General features: G+C 41.6%; 1 protein-coding gene across 8 annotated transcripts in view; it reads left to right on the top strand.

Moving 5' to 3' along the window:
- Positions 1 to 9,706, top strand: part of SHROOM4 (shroom family member 4) — a 230,153-nt gene extending 220,447 nt beyond the window's left edge. For 7 of the 8 annotated variants that reach the window (XM_043457865.1, XM_043457866.1, XM_043457867.1 and 4 more), the window contains 3 exons: positions 345 to 525; positions 4,485 to 4,754; positions 5,647 to 9,706. In XM_043457865.1, coding sequence (XP_043313800.1) covers positions 345 to 525; positions 4,485 to 4,754; positions 5,647 to 5,916 — 721 coding nt within the window. In that variant the 3' untranslated portion in view covers positions 5,917 to 9,706. Of the gene's footprint in view, positions 1 to 344; positions 526 to 4,482; positions 4,755 to 5,646 lie in introns of those variants that run through there. The other variant, XM_043457873.1, reaches the window with a different exon arrangement.
- The last annotated feature ends 15,447 nt before the right edge of the window (positions 9,707 to 25,153 follow it).

Raw genomic sequence — 25,153 nt, 5'->3', positions numbered from 1 at the left:
TCATTGATGATCATAAACCCAGAATGTTAGGAGACTATTTTTTTCTGGATTTTAGTAGGGTATTAATGATCAAACCCATTGATCTCTAAAGAAGTCTTACTAGCTGTGGAAATCAGGGATGTAGAAATAGCCTTCTCAGTTCAAGTTGGCCTTAACTTGGTTTCTGGAAAGAGCCTTCATATGGCCTGTTTATGTTTGAACAGGCCCTCCTAGTCCATTATTTCCTTATTTTACAACTCCTTGGTGAACCTGGGTCCCATTTTACAAATGGAGAAATAAAGAAGAAGAAAGTTCAGCAGATTCTCAACAGAGGTACTCAAATGTTCATTTTTTTGTTTCCACAGACAAGATTTTCAGCACTTCTCACCTCCTCAGGGGGCCCCAGGGATCCCTACCTCTTACTCAGCTTATTACAATATTTCTGTGGCCAAAGCAGAGCTGTTGAACAAGTTGAAAGACCAACCTGAGATGTTAGAGATTGGCCTAGGAGAGGAGGAAATTGACCACGAACTGGCTCAAAAAAAGGTATGTTTTTGGCATGCCTTTGAGGTTTTCAGCATTTGCTTGAGTGTGGCTAGAGGTTGACCTGCCTTCTACCTTCTCCAGAATATCTTGGTGCATTCCTATATCTTCAGTATAGAAATCAAATAGCCTCTCTGGATTTCTCACAAATGCAACTCCAGTCTCTTTTTGATCTAGTCAATAGCAGTAATAATAGTAACCATCATCATCATCATCACCACAGTGTTGCTCAAATCCTAAAAACAACTTTACAAGGTAGACATTACTGTGTTCTTTTTACCAGTTGAGAGGACCAGATTACCCAGGGTTACAGACTAAGGGTAAATCCAGGACTCGAAGTCAGTGCTCTCTGACTTTCTACTCTGAAATAAGCAAACCTTGTTAAATAACTTATTATCCAAGGCACATCCAAATTTTTGCTAGTGAGCTCTAACCGGTGGCAGCAATTGATTGTATTCTCTGTAACTTTCTGGAGGAGAGAACAGACTGACCAAGAAAGAAAAAAAATTATAGGCCAGTCAACTTTAATATTTATTTGCAAAGATAATCAATTATCTCTTAAAAATACTAGAATAGATAAATCGAGATGGTGGTGTTGTTCTGAAGCCTCCCGTTTCTTCCTCTAAGTACCCCTAGCATGGGTTTCTAATCAAATTCCTGGAATCACTCTGCCCTCCCTGCACTTACCCCTTTTATTTCATAAGCAAATAGGGTTTCCATGGAAACCTCAAAGGCCCAATTTACTACTTGGTAGACATCTGAGCTCAATGTAAATTGCTCTTCTACCCATATTTTTTATTAAGGACACGACCTGTACAAAAGCTCAAGGCCATTTGCAAGAGACCCCTACCACTTTCCAATCTGAAGCAAAGGGTCAGGGAAAGAATAGGCATGGTGGAATCAAAGTCTTATTGATTCAGATGCCTGCTTCCTTGGATTCCATGTTTCCTGAGCATGACAAGGCTCCTCCTGGCTTAGCCAGGACCTTTTTATTAGGAGCAAACCTAATAAATGCCTGACGAGAAGAAGCGAGAAATAATCAGAAATGGCAAAGCACGGAACAGCAGATAGTGAATTGAAGTGATTGTGGGTGGGCTAGGACAGTTTTTGTCTCTGAAGAAAATAGGTAAGGAAGGTCACCAATCTGCAATATCCCAGAACAGTCACTCAGCTCTAGCTGGTCTGTGATGACTCCACAGCTCTATCCACTACACTTTCCCTAGAGTTGAAGTTCAGGTTGCAAAGCCCCAGTGCTGAGAAGCAAAGGGCTGTGTCCACTTTCATCCCTCCAGATCTATGGAGCCTAAGAGCTGGGGTTAGGTAGGTGATTTTCCAAGTTGATCATGTGGCCCCCAGCCTTCCCTTGTCCTTGGCATTGAGTTTTGTTTGGGAAAGCAGAGGGTGTGGATATAGCTGAGAGCCTCTTGGCATCTAATTGTGTTGCCTGATTCATATCATTGATCCTTAATTCCCAGTGGGTTTTGGGATTTTCCCTAAATGTCTACCTGTTACATTTTACATTAAGATAATGGTGGTCTCCTGACTTTTGACCGCTTCTGAAATATGACAACTGGCCCAGACTCAGAGCAGGCTCTCTTGTCCTTTTTTTTTTTTTAATTTTTATTAGTTGGAGGCTAATTACTTTACAATATTGTAGTGGTTTTTGCCATACATTGACATGAATCAGCCATGGATTTACATGTGTTCCCCATCCTGAACCCCCCTCCCACCTCCCTCCCCATCCCATCCCTCTGGGTCTTCCCAGTGCACCAGCCCTGAGCACTTGTCTCATGCATCCAACCTGGACTGGCGATCTGTTTCACACTTGATGATATATATGTTTCAACGCTATTCTCTCATATCATCCCACCCTCGCTTTCTCCCATTGGAAAGATGGTAACGATAACCCTATATGCAAGACAAAAAAAGAGACACAGATGTATAGAACAGACTTTTGGACTCTCTTGTCCTTTGTCACCGTGGACATCTCTAAATAAATGACTAGAAAGGAATATACTCTAGATAACTACAGGCCTATGGTCTGAGAGTTCCTGGCCAGGAAGAGTACACTGAAGGATATTTCCTATATACAAGACAATATTCTAAGCATGTAGCATGTATTAATTATGTTATGTATTTCATTCACATGACAACACTATGAGGTTAGTAATACTCCATCTTTTAGATGGTAAAATTGAGGCACATAGAAGTTGAGCAATTTGCTCAAGTTCACACCACTATTTTGTGTCAGAGCTGGAGTTCAAACTCATGTAATCTGGCATTAGAGTCCTTGCCATTAACCATAATGTGATACTGACTGCAAAGACTGGGGGCAACCTGGGACAGGTCTATTCTTGTAAGGACCTTGCAACTAGACAGGTATCCATTAGCTCAGAGTGCCTGGTGATTGTGGTGGCAGTTGCAGTAGCAGTAGTAGTAGTAACCATCAATAAATATGTATCAAGCACTTAATGTACCAGGCACAATACTAAGTATTTTACTTCTATGATCTCACCTAACCCTTACAACAATGGAGGGTTAGGGGGAGGAGACACACTTCTCCAATTTATAGATGAGAAAACAGAAGTTGTAGTAGGATTGGGTATCTTGTCCGAGGTCACACAGTTTGGAAGAGGTAGAATTGAAAACCAGATATCTCTTAACTCCAAAACACCACTCTACCACACTACCTTTCCATAAGTGCAGTTTCTCAACTGGTTACACCTATAGGGGAGACAAATCAGAAGACACACATAGTGCTTCCCTTGAGAAACTTAGTCAGTAGTAGGAGAGGGATCAGATGCACATACAGGAAACAAAAAGTGAACAACTTCAAATTACACTCTCAAGTGTTCTCATTTCAAAAGACTGAAGAGTTTAGAAAAGAAAAAGATAATTGAGAGAGGAGTTATGGGGACAGGAGCTTCCAGTAGGGAGAGTGGGTCAAAACTGGGCTGTAAAGAAAGAATGGGAATAGCCAAAGTGAAGGAAGAGATAAAGAGCTGGCAGAACTTCATAAGCAAATCAGGAACATGAGAGTGAGTGTTGTGAACACGGTGTGAGGAGCTAATCCTCAGAGGTTCTGAGGAGTGAGATTAGAATGATAGGGTGAGGCCAGGTTGAATACTAATAGCAGCTGCTTTTATTGAGTACTCAGTCTGTGCTAAACCTTTGGCATGCATTATCTCATTGAACTCTTATTACAATTCAGTGAAATAGGTATTGCAGTTACCCCCATACTATAGATAAAATAAAACAACATAAAGAAATTCACCTAGGGACTTCCCTGTCAGCCCAGTGGTTAGGGTTCCATGCTTCTATTTCAGGGGGGCACGAGTTTGATCCTTGGTCAAGGAACTAAGATCCTGCATGCTGTGTGGTATAGCCGAAAAAGAGAGAGAGAGAAAGGAAGGAAGAAAGAAATGCACCTAAGGTCACATAGCTAGGAAGTGACAGAGCTAGCAGTCAAACCTAGTCATTGTGACTCCAGAACTCCAGTCTTAACCAAAAGGCCTCAGAAGTCAAGCTGAGTGGGAGAAGATCTAGCACAGTGCCATCAACATCAGAGGTACTAAAATGGAGTGAAGGAGAATTAAAGAAGCACAGGGAAATACTTGATGGCAGTGCTTTTCCAACCTATGCTCTCACAAACATTCCTTTTTATATTTAATAAACAGCAAGTACTTAGTAAATTACATTTGGCAAATGAGAATTAGCCAGTGGGTACCACTCATCTAACACCAAGAAGTTTGGTGGTGACAGAGATTCCTAGCAGATCTGAAGGGATGGGGGAAAAGGCACCCGTCCAGAAAACTGAAATTGCTCATGACTCTCAGGTTTTCTTTGTTTCCAGTGATGAGGGTAGAGCCCACCATCTGTGACTCGAATCTCAAAACATATTTTCCAGGCACAGATCTGTTTCTTTCGGTCCCCATTCTCATCCTTTGCTTTATTTCTGCTAGGTACAGCTTATTGAAAGCATTGGCAGAAAACTTTCTGTCCTGCGGGAGGCCCAGCGAGGACTGCTGGAGGACATCGCTGCCAATTCTGCCCTTGGGGAGGAGGTGGAGGCCAACCTAAAAGCCCTCTGCAAATCCAATGAATTTGAAAAATACCGTTTGTTTATTGGGGACCTGGACAAAGTAGTCAACCTGTTGCTGTCGCTCTCTGGTCGGCTGGCACGGGTGGAGAATGCTCTCAACAGCATCGATTCAGAGGCCAACCAGGAGAAGGTAGGCTTGAGGTCTCCAGGGTATGGATGAAAGGAAGTGCCATCTGCTTCTTCCCAGGACTCCTTCTTTCAGGTTCGGCTAGTCTGGGAGGCAGTAGACCATAGTGTGAAGAATATGGGCATTGGCTTTTAAGTGGAAATTCTGGCTTTAGCACTAATTAACTGTGTGATTGTGGGCAAAGTCACCTAACCTCGTCCTGTCTCCATCTCTTCAAAAGTGGGATGACCCTACTACCTACCTCATGAGGTTGTGAGACTTAAATTAGGTCATCTATGTTAATAATTTAAAACAGAGCCTAGAACAAGGTAAATACTGAATCAGTGTTAGCTGCCAGTAGTAGTAATGATATAGTAGTATCAAGTAGTTGAGATTAGGAGGCTGCCCATTTCATAGCTTGGAACATTCTATGTACATTCTTGAGCCCAAACTGCATTGCCTCTTTCTGTCCAAGTGGTTTTTGGATACAAATTTGAATCCACAGTAAAAGGCACATATGCTTTTGCATACACACATGGATACATCCTCTCACACTCACAAACTATTTTGAAAACCATCATCACAGTGATGGTTTTTCACCAGATGGAACATGTGCCAGCTGGCTTTGTCAGAGCCTTCCTCCACCCCAACCCCAATGTTGGTCCACAGAGTAAAAGCAGTTTAGAGATGGAAAGCAGTGATCACACATCCCCCTGTCCAGAATTGCTGTTGTGTTTATCCTCCCCTTGCTACAGAAAGGAAAGGCTTTTGCATGAAGGTGGACTTCAGGGCAGGAAATCTAGACCTGATGACTGAGTAGAGGGGCTAGTGGGTTTGTGGGAGCATCCTTGGTAGGGTACTGCATTGATCAGATAACTGGATTGGGATGGCCCTTATTGGTCTTCTGCTTCCCCAGTTGGTGCTGATAGAGAAGAAACAGCAGCTGACAGGGCAGTTGGCAGACGCCAAGGAGCTGAAGGAGCATGTGGACCGCCGGGAGAAGTTGGTGTTTGGCATGGTCTCCCGTTACCTGCCTCAGGACCAGCTCCAAGATTACCAGCACTTTGTGAAGATGAAATCTGCTCTCATCATTGAACAGCGAGAGCTGGAAGAGAAGATCAAGCTCGGGGAAGAACAGCTCAAATGTCTCAGGGAGAGCCTGCTCCTGGGGCCCAGTAATTTCTAATTTCCACCAGCAGACTGCCTACACCATCCCTGCCCCACCACAGTGGGAAGTGCTTTCAGTCCTTGTTAGCAGTTTATTAGCAAAGTAGATAGCAGTTAGTTAGCAGTTTGTTCCATATTCTCTCACTGCCCCTTAACCTGGTGGTGTTCCCAACCAGCTAAGAAGGCCTGGGGAGGCCCCAAGCTTCTACCTGAGAGAGAGCAGAAGCAAGAAGTAGGAGTTGAAGCGAAGTGTGATCATACAACCACACTGCTTCTCAGGTTGCGTGGCCAAGTACTCACCCCACAACAGAAGCAACAAAGTGCCTTCATTCTTCTTTGTACTAGGACACCAGGAGCATCCTGCACTCACCACCCACCCAGACTTTGAAGTCTCAGAGAGCAGTTGCCCATGCAGCTCCACTCTGTCCCAAGGCTTGTGGCCCACACATTTCCCAGGGAGAGCTGACTATCTTGAGGGCTTTACCTACCACCAGCTTTAGGGTCTCACCGCAGCTTTGCAGTAGAAAGCACAGACGGATAGATGACATTTAACAGAATGTGAGCAAAGGTTGAGAATCCCCAGGTACCCTACTAGAAGGAGCTATGCTTAAAGAAGCTGGCTCTACTCCCACCTTCCGCAGCATCTAACTGAGGGATAGGAGGCCTATTTTTAGCCCCGGCTAGTATGGCCCTCCCCTTGTTCTAAGGCTTTGACTTACCACTTCAGGTTTCATCTTGCCTTTTCATTACTGGGGGTTCCGTGCCTATCCTAAAGGCTTCATACTATGGGGAATAGCTCTACTAAAGCTAACTTCTCAATACATGTTTTATTATTGGAGGAGAGGGGATTGTTATATTTTAAATGGCCTTTCGAGTTTATTTATTTTTATGTCTTTATTATTTTTTTTTCTTTTTTAAACTAATAAGTTAAGAGGGGAGTTAGAGAGTGGGAAGTTAACTGAGAAAGAAAGTGCTTTCTGCAGATCAGCCTGAATCCACCATCGCTAGATAAGTGGGCACCAAGGCCTTGAATTCTTCCCACCATAGCTGACAAGAGTCTGAGGGAGGAGTTCTCACTTCCAGCTCAGAGCTGTGGCCTGACCCTATACTTCCCTTGAAGTCTGGATGACCATGAGCTTAGAGTTCCCCAATAGGCTTCAATTTTTTCTTGCTTACTTTTTCTTGAAACCAAAGAAAGGGACAAAGGTTCACTCATTTTTTACCATTTCCAAGCTAAGGAAGGCGTAGAGGTGAGCTCAGGAAGAGCTCCTCTATCTAATTGTTTTCTTAGCCTGTGGCCTGGCTCAAGGAAGCGAAATTCATTGATAGCTGGAAGCTCCAGCCAGGGTCAACCCCTCAGAGCAAGTTATAATCCAGGATCTTAGGCACACAGATAATGAATGCTGCTCCTATGGTGAAGGTCCTATCACCAGTAGCCAGTTTCTGTCCTGGAAAAGCCCCCAGGTGACTGATGGCAGGAAAGGAATTGTGGCCAAACCCTGCCCTGTTATCCAGCTCAGTTCCCTGTTACTTGTTAACTGGGGCCCATGCTTGATATTGTACAATGCTGCTCAGACAGCCCAGGCATCGCTTCTAGTTACTGCTGAGTTCCTCCGGGTCCTTGGAGGTTAACTGTAGCAGCAGAGGTGCCTCATTCAACCAAAGAATTTGCCAAGGAACTCTGCTGCTGCTACAAATACTGGTTGCTAGCTTCTGTTTCCTCTTCATTGTATTTGGAAACAATGGAAGAATCCTTGCCAGCAGGGTGTCCTGGGGGAGGGGGGGGGGCCCTGAAGTACACTGTTGCTGTCAGAACCACTGTTAAAATATCAACCCATCAAGTGGAGGATTATACTTTATTCAGGATGGCTGATGGCTTATGAAAAGGCTAGGTTTATCTAAGCCAAAGTTGAGGAATATGGGGGAGTACTTCGAGTAGAGGCTGTGATTGCCATCTTTTTTATTTTTAACAGGCTCTTAGACAAAGAGTGAGCAGGCTGAGATGTCCTTCAACTGGGGCAATAAGCCAATGTAGCCCATCATTCTAAGATTTTTTTCTTTTTTTAGCCAGAACAACTTTTTGGGAATAGAGCCCAGGGAAAAAAGTGGCCACTTACATGGACACCATGGCCATGGTCTGGGCTTTTGTAGTCCACATTAGAATGCTGTGTGCTGTGCCTAGTTGTGTCTGAATCTTTGTGACCCCATGGACTGTAACCCACCACGCTCCTCTGTCTCTGGGATTTCCCAGGCAAGAATACTGGAGTAGGTTGCCATTTCCTTCTCCCAGCATCAGAATGATTGTACCTTAAGTGTATCAGACTAAAGTGGTGTTGGAGAAGACTCTTGGGAGTCCCTTGGACTGCAAGGAGATCCAACAGTCCATCCTAAAGGAAATCAGTCCTGAATATTCATTGGAAGGGCTGAAGCTGAAACTCCAATACTTTGGCCATCTGATGCGAAGAACTAACTCATTTGAAAAGACCCTGATGCTGGGAAAGATTGAAGGCAGGAGGAGAAGGGGACGACAGAGGATGAGATGGTTGGATGGCATCTCCGACTCAATGGACATGAGTTTGAGTAAACTCTGGGAGTTGGTGATGGACAGGGAGGCCTGGCGTGCTACAGTCCATGGGTCGCAAAGAGTCGGACATGACTGAGTGACTGAACTGAACTGAAAAAGTACCATTGACTCTGGTTGTTTGTGTCCCTTATCCCACCTCCAATTATTCTAAAATTGGAATCAGAGCACAAGAAGGCTTTCTTCACACAGAGGGTCAATTTCCAAAGCACTTAATAAAAGAATTCCCAAACTGTATTGAGCAGTGAAGCTTGGCAGACAAAGGTGAACTCCCGGGCACAGATGCCCCACACTGCTGATGTGGCAGGCTCACTGTGGTGATAGCACTAGAAAGTTGCCAATATTACTTGAGATGCAGTGTCTCTTGCCTGTTCTCATTTCTTGGGCTCAGGCCTCCACCTGCCAGGAGTAGCAGTTTGGAAGGCAGGCTGAGGGACTTCTCTAAAGACAGAGTTATTGGTCTTGACATCTGCCTTCTCCTTTCAAATACCCATATGGGCCACAGTGGATAATGGGTAAGCACAGTGGTTGAAATATAGAGAGGAATCAATGTAAGGGGCTCTGGGTAATTGAGTCTCCTTGAGCCCTACCAGCTGCAGACTCAGCCAGGGTAGAGCAGTAAATACTCAAGGGGAACCCAAGAGAAAGGACAGAGACACTGAAAATAAAGCCCCAGAAAGGGAGAGAGAGAGACTGGAAGCCAAGGAACAGAGAGGGCGAAAAGATGAAAAGCCACTTTCAAGGGCCAGATTCAGGTTCTGTTCTCCATTTCACCTGATGTGCCAAAAAGCTGCCAAGGGGCACCAGAGCCTCAGCCTTAACCCCAGTCTCCCTAAAGGTGCTCTTCTGCCAGTAGCAGGCCCCAAATGGAGGAAGCTAGGCGCATTTCTGGACTACTTCCTCCTATCTGGGGCTTGGTGTCTCCCACTGTTTTTGCCAAAGGAATTGTCTATGCCAGTAATATTTCTGTAACAGCGTATTATATTCTTTGCAGATTAGTAGGTCTTTAGAGGGGGGTGGGGCAGGGGCAATTTCTGTAGAAAAAGAACAAGTGTTTGTTGTAAAACTGTTGGGGGGGCATCTATCCCATGTGAAGCTATTATTTTTCTGAATTTTATTGTTTCTACATTTGTGTCCTCCACCAGTCCCTTCTTGGCTGACATTGATAATGCCTGCCAGATTGTCATCAAGGGTCATGCTTCAATAAAAGGTGCTAAGGACAAAAAAATAATTCTCATGTGTTTTGACTAATGTGATGGAAATTCCCTAGTATTCTGCTGAAAAGTGTTAGAAAGGAATTTGGTCACCTATCCATAGTCCTTCATAGATAACCATATGATCAGAGCCTTACCCAGAGCCCTAAACCCTTACCCTGGCCCCTCAGGGATAGCACTGAAACTTCACCATTCGTTATCCCCAGTACAATAATTGAAAATTTTTCATAAAGAGTCAACAATAGGCATGATCTCAAGTGTAGACCACAGCAGTATACAGAGTCCAGTTCTGGAGTCGATCCTGATCAGAGGTGAGCCAATTTGCAGACCTCCTCCAATCCTGAATTCTGTCTATTAGTATCATCTGACTTCTACCTGATAATTTGGTCTCACAACTTTACTCTTAGATGCTGATCAGTTCTCCAAGATAACCTCAAAATTCAGACCCAGATGCACTCCAGGCAGGTCCTGTGACCCTGAAAAGCTTACTTGTACCTCCCATCCATACATTATTCATATCCCAACTGATCTCATCCTACTGTAGGTATCCAGTGCAGTGGTGTGGAAAGAGCCCAGTTTGGGCATTAGAATGAACTGTTTTCTAATCCTGATTTTGCCACTTCTATGAATCTGGCTTATTTGCTCAGCTTCTGAGTTCATCTTCTTATCTATTAAATGGGAACAGTAATATGTATCTTACAGGACTGCTGTGGCTTAAAAATAAGAAATGATAGCCACCAGCTATCTACTAAGAGGTTGTTAGAAAGGCTGGATCCCAGTTTGCATTCAAAACCCACTGACAATAGTCTACATTTTAACTAGACTCCCAGGAGATTCATGTGCATATTAAAAGATGAGAAGCACTGACTTGTCACAAACAGGCTCAGTACAGAGTAACTATCATTCTAGTCATTATTTATTCAACTAATTATTTTCTAATCCAGACATATCATTGCTCTTCTCATACTTCTGACAACTACCTGCCTATATGAATTTAGCAAGGTTGCAGCATACAAGATTGATATATAAAATCACTTCTGTTTCTGTATACTAGCAATGAACAATCTGAAAACAATTCTATTTATAGTTGCATCAAAAAGAATAAAATACTTAATACATTTAACAAAAGTATAAGAATTTTATACTGAAAGCTAAGAACATTGTTGAAAGACATTTTAAAAATCTAAATATAAACAGTGCTGTGATGAACATTGGGGTGCACGTGTCTCTTTCAGATCTGGTTTCCTTGGTGTGTATGCCCAGGAGTGGGATTGCTGGGTCATATGGCAGTTCTATTTCCAGGAGTCTCCACACTGTTCTCCATAGTGGCCCAGAGGGATGGGATGGGGAGGGAGGCAGGAGGGGGATCGGGATGAGGAACACATGTAAATCCATGGCTGATTCATGTCAATGTATGGCAATAACCACTACAATATTGTAAAGTAATTAGCCTCCAACTGATAAAAATAAATGAAAAAAAGAAAAAAATAAAAATCTAAATAAATATAAAGACACCCTATGTTTATGGATTGGAAGACAATATTATTTGTATCACAGTACCACTCATATTGACCTACAGATTCAATGCAAGCATTGCATTGAATGCTTTTGAGAATCCTTTTGAGAATCCTAGCTGGTTTCTTTGCATAAATGGAAAAGTCAAACCTAAAATTCATTTGGAATTGCAAGGGACCCAGTATAGTCAAGATAGTCTTTAAAAATAACAAAGCTGGAGGACTCACACTTCTCAATTTCAAAATCAAGTCTCACTACAGAGCCACAGTAATCAAGATGGTATGATATATGCACAAGGATAGACATATAAAGAAATAGAATAATATTAAGAGTATAGAAATAAATCCTCATATTGATGATCAGTTAATTTTCAATAGTGGTGCCAAGACAATAGAATGGAGAAAGAATAGTCAACAGATGATGCAGGGACAACTAGATATCCACATGGACAAGAATGAAGTTGAATCTCTTCCTTACACCATACAGCAAAATTAACTTGAAATGGATTATAAAACTAAATGTAAGTATTAAAACTATAAAACTCTTAGAAGAAAACATAGAAATAAATCTTCCTGGCTTTGTTTTAGGCAATGATTACTTAGGTAAAACCCCAAAAGCATAAGTGACATAAATATCAATAAGTTGGAGTATATCAAAATTTAAAAACATCTTTGCTACAAACGATACCATCAAGAAAGTGAGAAGACAGTCCACATAACTGGAAAAGTATATAATATTGGGCTTTTATTCAGAACATGTAAAGAACTCTTATGACTCAAAAATAACCAATTAAAAATGGGTAGACTTTTTTTTTATCAAAATAGACATTCCTCTGAAGAATATATGTAAATGATCAGTAAGCACAGAGGAAAATTCTCAAAACTAAGGAACTGTAAATCGAAACCACAATGATATACCAATTCATACCTACTATGATGACTATAATAAAATCTAACAAGTGTTGGTGAGGATATGAAGAAATTGAAACACATACATTGCTTTTGGGTCAAATGTGAAGTGATGTGGCCATGTTGGAAATTAATTTGTCAGTTTCTTTTAATGTTAAACATAGAGTTTCCATATGACATAGCAATGCCACTCTTCGGTTACACCCAAGAGAATTGAAAACAGGCATTCAAACAAAAACATGTACACAAATCTTCAAAGCAGCATTATTCATAACAGCCAAAAAGTAGAAACAACCTAAATATCTATCAACTGACAAAGGGGTAAACATCGGTGGATTATTTTTCAGCCATAAAAAGGAATGAAGTACTGACATCTGCCACAATATGGATTCACTTTGAAAATGTTATGCTAAGTGAAGGAAGCCAGTCACAATAGGTCACATATTGTGTGACTCCATTTATATGAAATGTCTAGAATAGGCAAATCTACAGAGGCAGAAAACAGATTAGTGGTGACCAAGGGCTAGTGGGATGCGGGAAATGAGTGACTGCATGGAGTTTCTTTTGGGGGTGATGAAAATATCCTACAATTAGATTGCCATCAAGGTTACCCAACTCTGTGAATATGCCATAAACCATTGAATTGTACACTTTAAATGAGTGAACTCTATGGTATATGAATTATTTCTCAAAAGTGTTTTTTTAAAAATTTTTGACTATTTCTATCAGTCTCATTCCTATTGACAAAAATCTGAATTGATGGTAAGCATGTAGTTCATGTCTGAGCCTGAAAGATACAATTTTTACATCATTTTTATTTTAAGAGGGAATTTATTACATCCTTTCCCTTGCAGACTTGGCAGACCCAGCAACACAAGGAGTAAGAGTAGTCTCAGCTCTGTCTCGTGACTTCATTGCAAATAATAGGTATGGGACCTATAGAAGAGGGCAATCTTTCTAGACAAGGAGTATAGCAGAATGGATGAGGACTTCAGCTCTTTAGGCAAATAAATCAGGTTTTAGATCCCGACTCCACCAACTTACTATGTTACCTATACGACTTACTTGACCCCTCTCAAGCTTCATCTCTAAAAGGGGGCTAATAAAAAGTACCACCTCAAAGTGTTATGAAGATTAAATGAGATAATCCGTATGAAGCAGCCACAATAATGCCTGCCATACAGTAAATATTCAATAAATGTTAGCTGCTAGATATATTATTTTTATTGAGGTGAGTTTGAAGCAAAACAATATAAAGAAAAGTAAGGGCTTCCCTGTAGCCTTGGTAAAGCTAGACATGTAGTAGGTCCTCAGTAAAAGGTGGTTCCCTTCCTCACCCATCCTGCTCTGTGTACCAGGTCAAGATTTCCTTGAACTAGCAGAGAAAATGTTTCAGACTAAGAAGATCTTCATAGTAAGTGAGAATTTTCTGGCTGGATCAATATTACCATCTAATGGGAACAATGTCATCTATTAGCTGCCTGCAAGATGACCACCTGTATTCCTCAGAACATATCCCATTCAGAGCAGCAGGGAACAAATTATCTAGCCTGTGGACTACTTGGGCTCCAATTTGAGGATGGCTATCTACTTCTCAAAATTTCTCTGTAGATTTGGCATAAACATAAATGTAATTGAGTTCCCTATCCTAGGCTAGGCACTTTTACATATCTGCCACTATTTTTTTCCTATCTAGATATACAATTTTTAAACACAAATTCTCATTTAATCTTTACAACATGTCTGTGGCTTTTAAACACTTGATTTTTATTCAGAACTGAACAAAATAGGTAAATTGTCCATCTTCACGAGGCTTCCATACTAATGAGACAATTCCATAATACTTTATATATAGAAACACATACACATAGTAATTTTTTTACCCTGATGTTGTTGTTCAGTCGATCAGTCATGTCCAACTCTTTGTGACCCCATGGACTTCAGCGTGCCAGGGTTCCCTGTCCTTCATCATCTCCTGGAGCTTGCTCAAACTCATGTCCATTGAGTCAGTGATGGCATCTAACCATTTTATCCCCTGTTGCCGCCTTCTTCTCCTGCTTTCAATCTTTCCCAGCATCAGGGTCTTTTCCAGTGAGTCATCTCTTCACATCAGGTGGCCAGAATATTGGAGCTTCAGCTTCAGCATCAGTCCTTCCAAATGAATATCCAGGATTGATTTCCTTTAGGATTGACTAGTTTAGTCTCCTTGCAGTCCAAGGGACTCTCAAAAGTCTTCTCCAACACCACAGTTCAAAAGCATCAATTCTTTGGTGATCAGCTTTCTTTATGGTCCAACTCTCACATCCATACATGACTACTGGAAAAACCATAGCTTTGACTGTATGGACCTTTGTTGGAAAAGTAATGTCTCTGATTTTTAACATGCTGTCTAGGTTTGTCAGAGCTTTTCTTCCAAGAAGCAAGTGTCTTTTAATTTCATGTCTGCAGTCACCATCTGCAGTAATTTTGAAGCCCAAGAAAATAAAGTCTGTCACTGTTTCCATTGTTCCCCATCCGTTTGCCATGCCATGAAGTGATGAGACCAGATGCCATGATCTTCGTTATTTGAATGTTGAGTTTTAAGCCAGCTTTTTCACTCTTCTCTTTTACCTTTGTCGAGGCTCTTTAGTTCTTCACTTTCTGCCATAAGGGTGGTGCCATCTGCATATCTGAAGTTATTGATACTTCTCCCTGTAATCTTGATTCCAGCTTGTGCTTCTTCCAGTCCAGAATTTCTTTTGATGAACTCTGCACATAATTTAAATAATCAGGGTGACAATATACAGCCTTGATGTACTCCTTTCCCAACTTGGAACCAGTCTGTTGTTCCATGTCTGGTTCTAACTGTTGCTTCTTGACCTGCATACAGGTTTCTCAGGAGGCAGGTAAGGTGGTCTGGTATTCCCATCTCTTTAAGAATTTTCCACAGTTTGTTGTGATCCACAGAGTAAGGCAAAACAACTTTTTCCTGGATTCCATGGCTATTAACAATAGGCTAATAAATTCATGACTTTTTGCTACTGAAATAACTAAAATATTTTTATGTTACTTTTTGGCAGCAATATTCTTATTTTCTGACTGAATGGAATTTGTAATGGGATTTTTATTTTTTAATATTTATTTATTTTTGGCTGCTCTGAGCCTTTGTTGCTGCATGTGGGCTTTCTCTGGCTGTGGCAAGCCGGGGCTTCTCTCTAGTTGTGGTTCTTGGGCTTTTCACTAGAGTGGCTTCTCTTGTTGCAGAGCACAGGCTCAGTAGTTGTTACACACGGGCTTAGTTGCCCTGAGGCATGTGGAATCTTCCTGAACCAGGGATCAAACCCATGTCCCTTGCATTGGCAGATGGATTCTTAACCGCTGGACCACCTAGGAAGTCCTATAATGGGGTTTTTAAAAAATGCCTAGCAAAAGGATAGCAAACCAGTATCCCTGAAGAAGTTGATTTAGGGATGCTTTAGACAGAAAGGCTAAATTCTACTATTAATAAAGATAACTAACATATCACATGGAACTAGTGCCTATTTTGTGCATGGTTCAAACATAGCCACTGACTAAAGGTTTCTTGACAAAAGCCTCTCTCCTACTGGGCAATGTAAAAATCTTAAAAGATCATGCTCTCTTTGTAAACTAAGTTTCTTAAATATGTCCCTTCATCCTGGATTTGCTCACTGCTGCTAACTGAATAAAATAACAAGGTTTGAATTCCCATTTTCCTCCCAGCTACTGACTTTCCATCTAAAAAAGATAATTAATGGAACTCACTCCCTCAGGTACTGAGTTGTTCATGTTTTTTGCAGAGGAAATAATTTGGGAAAAGGCCATGAGTGAGAAATCTTTCCAACTTGAAAATGCATTAGGTTAAATGTGAATAAGTCAAAGTGCTAGAAAAAAATAATCTGATTTGTCCACATTTTTTAGTTTAAGAAAAGTAAAATAGCAGAACAAACCAACTATTAAATGCAACAAATGGTAAATTATAATTGAATGAAATCTCTTATTTGGGCTAAACTTAAAGAGCTACTGTTTAGAAGTCTCATACATGACTATATACTTAAACACCTTTTACAAATAGGAAAACTTCATTTTTCTTTCAAAAGGAGGCCATGGTAAGAGTGAGGAGAGGCAGATAGAGAAGAGTAACAAAATTGTGGATAAATTAGATAATGCAATGCATTTACTACATAACTTTGGTCACTTTTGCACAGTCTGATATTAAGGAAGTCTGTTGTAAGAATCAGACAAATTCAATTTTGACAAAGCATAGTCTAAACCATGTCTGTTACCGAACAATCTGAAAATGAGAAAAATCACATGTTTTCCGGACCTTGCTGTAATGGCAATCAGACCCTTAGACCTAGAGCCATCTCTGCTCTCCCTCTGAGACCAAGTGTTCCTTTGTCAGGTCTGTGGAGGGGATACTTTTGTGGTTATTAAACAAGTAACATCCTTCCTGGCTCCAGGCTCTGAGTATAGGGTGCATGTAACACCATTCTCCACACCAGGCTCGCAAATGGCACACATGGCCAGGTCCCTCTAACTGACCTCACTGCCCACAGGATGAAGGCCTGACTCACTGCGTACATGGCTATTTGTGATTTATCTCCTGTGAATCTATCTCTTCTCCAGCTAGGACTCCTGACACCTCCTCACATTCATTGTCAGCTCTATCCAATTCTCCAAACAGGTCATGCAGTCTCATCCCTCTGTGTTTTCAGAGAGACATGTTCCTCTCCCTGAAAATGTCTTCCCTAACTTCCCCCATGTAACTAATTTCAGCTTGTCCCTTGATGTCAACTCAGATTTCACCTTTTTCAAAAGTATCCCTTTATTATACTAATAAGAGTGTATTATATTTGAATAAGAAAATTTTTATGCTTTCTTTTACTTTAGGCTGTGGGCTTCTTGAGAGCAAGAAGTAACTTATACCACTAATACTTATGACAGTGGCCCTGCTGCTGCTGCTGCTAAGTCACTTCAGTCGTGTCCGACTCTGTGCGACCCCATAGACAGCAGACCACCAGGCTCCCCCATCCCTGGGATTCTCCAGGCAAGAACACTGGAGTGGGTTGCCATTTCCTTCTCCAATGCATGAAAGTGAAAAGTGAAAGTGAAGATGCTCAGTCATGTCTGACTCTTAGCGACCCCATGGACCGCAGCCTACCAGGCTCCTCCAACCATGGGATTGTCCAGGCAAGAGTACTAGAGTGGGGTGCCATTGCCTTCTCCAACAGTGGCCCTAGCTCATTGTAAACACTTCAGAAATACAGGGTAGTAATGTTTTATGAGAGTGAGGCATTCCTGAAGCCTTTGCTGTGAGCCTCATATTCTGGAAATATACTGGCTTCTCCTCCTCAACATAATTATTGAATATTGGAGTGTCTTAAAACCTGATGCCAGCCTCTCTTGTTTTCTCACTACATTCTCTCATCCCTCTTGTGTTCTCACTTCCCCTCTCTCCCATCAGAAGATTCATCCATCCCATGATTACAGTTTACCTCACATATAAAGCTGCCTACCAAATTTGTATCTCTAGCTTAGATCTTCTCTTAGTTCCAAAGTTTTATATCTATCTGGATGACTCAATGACATTTTAAACCCCATGTATGAAACTGAATGTAACCTTTCCCTCACCAAACTGGTTCCCTCAAGTGTTCTCTATATTTCAGTGAATGATACCCCTATCCAACCAATCAGGAAAGCCAGACCTCTTAGAGTCGTCTTGAACATCCTACTTGCTCTCACTCCTTCCACATGGAATCCATCACAATGTGCTATCAGTTTAGTAGCCTAATTATGTATCAAATCCATTCACTTATTTTTTAATTTATGTATTTTTACTGAAGGATAATTGCTTTACAGAATTTTGTTGTTTTCCGTCAAACCTCAACATGAATCAGTCATAGGTATACATATACCCCTTCCTTTTGAACCTCCCTCCCATCTCCCTCCCCATCCCACCCCTATAGGTTGTTACAGAGCCCCTGTTTGGGTTTCCTGAGACATACAGAAAATTCCCATTGGCTATCTATTTTAAATATGGTAATAAATAAAGTTTCCCTGTTACTCTCAACATATATCTCACTCTCTTCTCCCCTCTCCCGCATGTCCATAAGTCTATTCTCTGTGTCTGTTTCTCCATTGCTTCCCTGTAAATAAATTTTTCAGTACCATTTTTCTAGATTCTGTATATATGCATTCAGTTCAGTTCAGTTCAGTTGCTCAGTCGTGTCTGACTCTTTGCAACCCCACGAACCGCAGCACGCCAGGCCTCCCTGTCCATCACCAACACCCGGAGTCCACCCAAACCCATGTCCATCGAGTTGGTGATGCCATCCAACCATCTCATCTTCTGTCATCCCCTTCTCCTCCTGCCCTCAATCTTTCCCAGCATCAGGGTCTTTTCCAATGAGTCAGCTCTTCACATCAGGTGGCCAACATATTGGAGTTTCAGCTTCAACATCAGTCCTTCCAATGAATACCCAGGACTGATCTCCTTTAGGATGGACTGGTTGGATCTCCTTGCAGTCCAAGGGACTCTCAAGAGTCTTCTCCAACACCACAGTTCAAAAGCATCAATTCTTCAGTGCTCAGCTTTCTTTACAGTCAAACTCTCACATCAAATACATAACCACTGGAAAAACCGGAAAAACCATAGCCTTGACTAGACAGACCTTTGTTGACAAAGTAATGTCTCTGCTTCTTAATATGCTGTCTAGGTTGGTCATAACTTTCCTTCCAAGGAGTAAGTGTCTTTTAATTTCATGGCTGCAATCACCATCCGCAGTGATTTTGGACCCCAGAAAAATAAAGTCAGCCACTGTTTCCCCATCTATTTGCCATGAAGTGATGGGACCGGATGTCATGATCTTAGTTTTCTGAATGTTGAGATTTAAGCCAACTTTTTCACTTTCCTCTTTCACTTTCACCAAGAAGCTCTTTAGTTCTTCTTCACTTTCTGACATAAGGGTGGGTCATCTGCATATCTGAGGTTATTGATATTTCTCCTGTAAATCTTGATTCCAGCTTGTGCTTCCTCCGGCCCAGCGTTTCTCATGATGTACTCTGCATATAAGTTAAATAAGCAGGGTGACAATATACAGCCTTGACGTACTCCTTTTCCTATTTGGAACCAGTCTGTTGTTCCATGTCCAGTTCTAACTGTTGCTTCCTGACATCCATACAGGTTTCTCAAGAGGCAGGTCAGGTGGTCTGGTATTCCCATCTCTTTCAGAATTATCCACAGTTTATTGTGATCCATGCAGTCAAAGGCTTTGGCATAGTCAATAAAGCAGAAATAGATGTTTTTCTGGAACTCTCTTGCCTTTTTGATGATCCAGATGATGTTGGCAATTTGATCTCTGGTTCTTCTGCCTTTTCTAAAACCAGCTTAAACATCTGGAAGTTCACGGTTCATGTGTTGCTGAAGCCTGGCTTGGAGAATTTTGAGCATTACTTTACTAGCATGTGAGATGAGTGCAATTATGTGGTAGTTTGAGAATTCTTTGGCATTGCCTTTCTTTGGGATTGGAATGAAAACTGACCTTTTCCAGTCCTGTGACCACTGCTGAGTTTTCCAAATTTGCTGGCATATTGAGTGCAGCACTTTCACAGCATCATCTTTCAGGTTTTGAAATAGCTCAACTGGAATTCCATCACCTCCACTAACTTTGTTCGTAGTGATGCTTCCTAAGGCCCACCTGACTTCACATTCCAGGATGTCTGGCTCTAGGTGAGTGATCACATCATTGTGATGATCTGGGTCATGAAGATCTTTTTTGTACAGTTCTTCTGTGTATTCTTGCCACCTCTTCTTAATATCTTCTGCTTCTGTTAGGTCCCTACCATTTCTGTCCTTTATTGAGCCCATCTTTGCATGAAATGTTCCCTTGGTATCTCTAATTTTCTTTTTTTTTTCATTTATTTTTATTAGTTGGAGGCTAATTACTTTACAGTATTGTAGTGGTTTTTGCCATACATTGACATGAATCAGCCATGGATTTACATGTGTTCCCCATCCTGATCCCCCCTCCTACCTCCCTTCCCATCCCATCCCTCTGGGTCTTCCCAGTGCACCAGCCCTGAGCACTTGTCTCATGCATCCAACCTGTGCTGGTGATCTGTTTCACACTTGATAATATACATGTTTCAATGCTATTCTCTCAGATCTAATTTTCCTGAAGTGATCTCTAGTCTTTCCCATTCTATTATTTTCCTCTATTTTTTTGCATTGATCGCTGAGGAAGGCTTTCTTATCTCTCCTTGCTATTCTTTGGAACTCTGCATTCAAATGGGTATATCTTTCCTTTTCTCCTTTGCTTTTTGCTTCCCTTCTTTTCACAGCTATTTGTAAGGCCTCCTTAGATAGTCATTTTGCTTTTTTGCATTTCTTTTTCTTGGGGATGGTCTTGATCCCTGTCTCCTGTACAATGTCACAAACCTGCGTTCATAGTTCATCAGGCACTCTATCAGATCTAGTCCCTTAAATTAATTTCTCATTCCACTGTATAGTCATAAGGTATTTGATTTAGGTCATACCTGAATGGTCTAGTGGTTTTTCCAATATTCTTCAATTTAAGTCTGAATTGCAATAAGGAGTTCATGATCTGAGCCACAGTCAGCTCCCAGTCTTGTTTTTGCTGACTGTATAGAGCTTCTCCATCTTTGGCTGCAAAGAATATAATCAATCTGATTTCGGTGTCAACCATCGGGTGATGACCGTGTGTAGAGTCTTCTCTTGTGTTGTTGGAAGAGGGTGTTTGCTATGAGCAGTGTGTTCTCTTGGCAGAACTCTATTAGCCTTTGCCCTGCTTCATTCTGTACTCCAGGGTCAAATTTGCCTGTTACTCCAGGTGTTTATTGACTTCCTACTTTTGCATCCCAGTCCCCTATAATGAAAAGGACATCTTTTTTGGGTGTTAGTTCTAGAAGGTCTTGTAGGTCTTCATAGAACCGTTTCAGCTTCAGCTTCTTCAGCGTTACTGGTCAGGGCATAGACTTGGATTACCGTGATATTGAATAGTTTGCCTTGGAAACGAACAGAGATCATTCTGTCATCCAAGTACTACATTTCGAACTCTTTTGTTGACTATGATGGCTACTCCATTTCTTCTAAGGGATTCCTGCCCACAGAAGTAGATATAATGGTTATCTGAGTTAAATTCACCCATTCCAGTCCATTTTAGTTCGCTGATTCCTAGAATGTCGACATTCACTCTTGCCATCTCCTGTTTGACTACTTCCAATTTGCCTTGATTTATGGACCTAACACTCCAGGTTCCTATGCAATATTTCTCTTTACAGTAGAAAAATAATAATAGTTTTTTAAAAATTAGAATTATAAAAAGAGGGAAAAAAAAGAAAGAAGAAAGAAAGAAAAAGAAAACTCCACAGAACTGCAAAAGCCCAACATAGAGGCAGAGGTTTATAACAACAGTAAAAAATGTGACTGAGGGGAAAAAAAGCTCAAAAGCTTAATTAGAGTCTTGTTTTGAGCCTCTGGTAGCTTGTGATCAGAAGGCCTCTTTGGCCAGTCTTTCTCCATTGCTCTGCCCATTCAGGCACTTAGAGGGCTCCCTTGCCTGGGGTCCTTTTCTGTCCTACTGGCTTGGGTCTTACTCTGTAGATCAGCACGTCAGGCACTTAAAGCGACACATTGGGTGGAGTCCTACTCTGTAGTTCAGTGCATCAGCTACTTGATGGGCCAGCTCTCTATTGTTCAGCTGCTGAGGCAAGTTTTGCACGATTCTGCACATTCTTTTCTGCTGGTCAGGTACTCCTGTCTGCTCTCAGCTGGTATTCTGCATGTACTTCTATGTCTGAAGGTGTATTCCTGATGTATCCATGGAGAGATATGTATTCCATGTCCACCTACTCCTCCACTGTCTTGTTCTCCTCCCATTCACTTCTATTTCCATAACTATTGCCTTCTGACCTGGAGTATTAGCCTGCTGGCTGTTCTCCATATATCATGTCTTGCCCACTATAGTCTATTCTTCATGCTGTACGCAGGGCAATTTTGCCAAAATTGAAATATGACTGTGTGACCTCTTCTCTTGTTTAAGTCATTTAAACAGATTCCAAATCCAGACCCATCACCAATGAGACTCTGCATACTCCAGTGTCTAAGGATACATCACTTTGGCATCAGGCTCATTATCTGGCCAAGCTGCTTCATTTACGGCTTTGGCTTTTTTTCCTCCAGGATATTGAGATATAGTTGACATAAAATATTGTGTAAGTTCAGGGTGTACAATGTGATTATTTGACTTGTTGTTGTTCAGCTGCCAACCTGTTCTTCACAACCCCTTGGGCTGCAGCACACCAGGCTTTCCTGTCCCTCACTATCTCCTGGAGCTTGCCCAAGCTCATATCCATTGAATCGGTGATGCCATCCAACCATCTCATCTGCTATCACCTTCTCCTTCTGCCTTCAATCTTTCCCAGCATCAGGGTCTTTTCCAATAAGTGAGCTACTAGAGGTTCAAAAAAAAGACTCTATTAGGGCCATGACTCCTGCAGTGGAGGCAGTCCGTGTCACTGCACATTTGGTGCCACCAGAGTCCTGGCAACCCAGGCAGCTGCACCACCTTCATGCTCAACCCTCACTGGGGCAGAGCTGCCACAGGCCAAACAAACCAAAAAAAAGACTTGCGTCTATGCACTCAGGGTTGCTTTGGTCCTGTTCAACCCTTTGCGACCCTGTGGACTGTGGCCTGTCAGGGGAGTTCGCCAGGCAAGAATACTGGAATGTATTGGCCAACACTGGTTGCCATATCCTTCTAGAACACTATATTTCCTGCTGCTCTAGTTGCCAACTCCCATGAGTACCTGGTGCTGCCAGAACCCCTGTGACCCAGGCAGCTGCACCACCTCCACACCTGGCCCTCACTGGGGCAGACCCAAGTCCCCCAGGGCAGCATCAGGAGCAAACCCCAGTGGATGACCCACTGGGGAAATAAAACCACAATTAAAACCCAGGGGCAGTGTGGCTAAGGAAGACCCAAAACTTCCCCACCAGCTGTACAAGCTGCAGATTAAATCAACATGATCAACTAGGCAGACTCTGTGTCTATAGAATATATAAAAGGACACTGAGAGCTCCCACAAAAGAAAACACACTAGTTCTGATAGCTGTAGACATTGGAGGCAAAAACACACAGAAGTAGGACCAGATTAGAACCTGAGCTGCCCCCACAGCAGGTCCAGAGACCAGCACAGTGTTGGAGGCCATCCTAGGGAGGTGAGGTGGACTATGACTCCCAGCAAGGGAAAGGACTCTGACAGCAGTGACTCAAGAAAAATATATATTATTCTTATGTTTTGACTTGTTCTAAATATTCTTTTGGATTTTTGTTTTTACTTTTTTTCTCCCCCCCACCCCCGCTGTAGTTGTTGATTTATTGGCACTATGAAATCTAATGCATCAAGTGGTCAAAGTATTGGAGCTTCAGCTTCAGCATCAGTCCTTCTAGTGAATATCCAGGGTTGATTTCTTTTAAGATTGGCTGGTTTGATCTCCTTGCTGTCCAAGAGACTCTCAACAGTCTTCTCCAGCACCACAGTTCAAAAGCATCAGTTCTTTGGCACTCAGCCTTCTTTATGGTCCAACTCTCACATCCATACATTACTACTGAAAAAACCATAGCCATGACTATATGGGCCTTTGTCAGCAAATTGATGGTTTTGCTTTTTAATACACTGTATAGGTGTGTTATAGCTTTCCTTCCAAGGAGCAAGTGTCTTTTAATTTCATGGCTGCAGTCACCATCTGGAGTGATTTTAGAGCCCAAGAAGAGGAAATCTGTCACTGCTTCCACCTTTTCCCCTTGAATTTGGATGAAATGATAGGACCCGATGCCATGATCTTATTTTTTTAATATTTAATTTTAAGCCAGCTTTTTCACTCTACTCCTCATCAAAAGGGTGTTTTGTTCCTCGTCGCTTTCTGCCATTACAGTCATATCATCTGCATATCTGAGGTTGTTGTTATTTCTCCCAGCAATCTTGATTCCAGCTTGTAACTCATCCAGCCCAGTATTTCACATGATGTGTTCTATGTATAAGTTAAATAAACAGAGTGACAATAAACAGCCTTGTCATACTCCTTTCTCAATCCTGACCAAGTCAGTTGTGCCATACAAGGTTCTAACTGTTGCTTCTTGACCCGCATACAAGTTTCTCAGGAGACAGGTAAGATGGTCTGGTTTTCCCATCTCTTTAAGAGTTTTCCACAGTTTGTTATGATCCACACAGTCAAAGGCTTTAGCATAGTCAATGAAACAGAAGTGGATGCTTTTCTGGGATTTCCTTGCTTTCTGTATGATCCAGCGAATGTTGGTAGTTTGACCTCTGATTATTTGATACACATACATATTGTGAAATATTTACCACAATAAGGTTAGTTAAAACACTGTTGATCCAATATGATTACCATTTTCTTCTTGTTGTTGTGGTGAAAACATAGTTTCATAGCAACTTTCAAGTATATGATCCAGTCTTGTTAACTGTAGTCACTGTGCTTTGCCGTAGATTCCCAGAACTTTTTCATCTTATAACTGAAAGTTTATACCCTTTGACCAACATCTTCTCACTTCTCCAACTCCCCTCCCCTGGAAGCCACCATTTTATTCTATTTCTGTTAGTTTGATGTTTTTAGATTTTATATATGTGAGACCATACACTATTTGTTTTTCTGTGACTGATTTTTTTCATGTAGTGTAATGCCCTCAAGATCTATCCACTCTGTGGCAAATGAAAGGTTTCCTTCTTTTTTGGCTGAATAATATTTCATTATGTATTGTGTGTGTGTGTGTGTGTGTGTGTGTGTGTGTGTGTGTCTGTGTGATAGCCAGAGCAATTAGGCAAAAAAGAAAAATAAAAAGCATTCAATTTGGAAAAGAAGGAGTAAAATTGTTTCTACATGCAGATGACATAATGTTGTATATAGAAAATACTATATGTGTGTGTGTGTGTGTGTGTATAATTTTGTTTATCCATCCAGCAAGAAGTGCAAGTTTTTTTCCATGTCTTGACTATTAT

Source organism: Cervus canadensis, chromosome X (assembly GCF_019320065.1).
Source record: "Cervus canadensis isolate Bull #8, Minnesota chromosome X, ASM1932006v1, whole genome shotgun sequence".
Lineage (NCBI taxonomy): Eukaryota > Metazoa > Chordata > Mammalia > Artiodactyla > Cervidae > Cervus > Cervus canadensis.
Note: the sequence above shows the minus strand (reverse complement) of the source record. Positions and strands in the feature narration are given on the sequence as shown.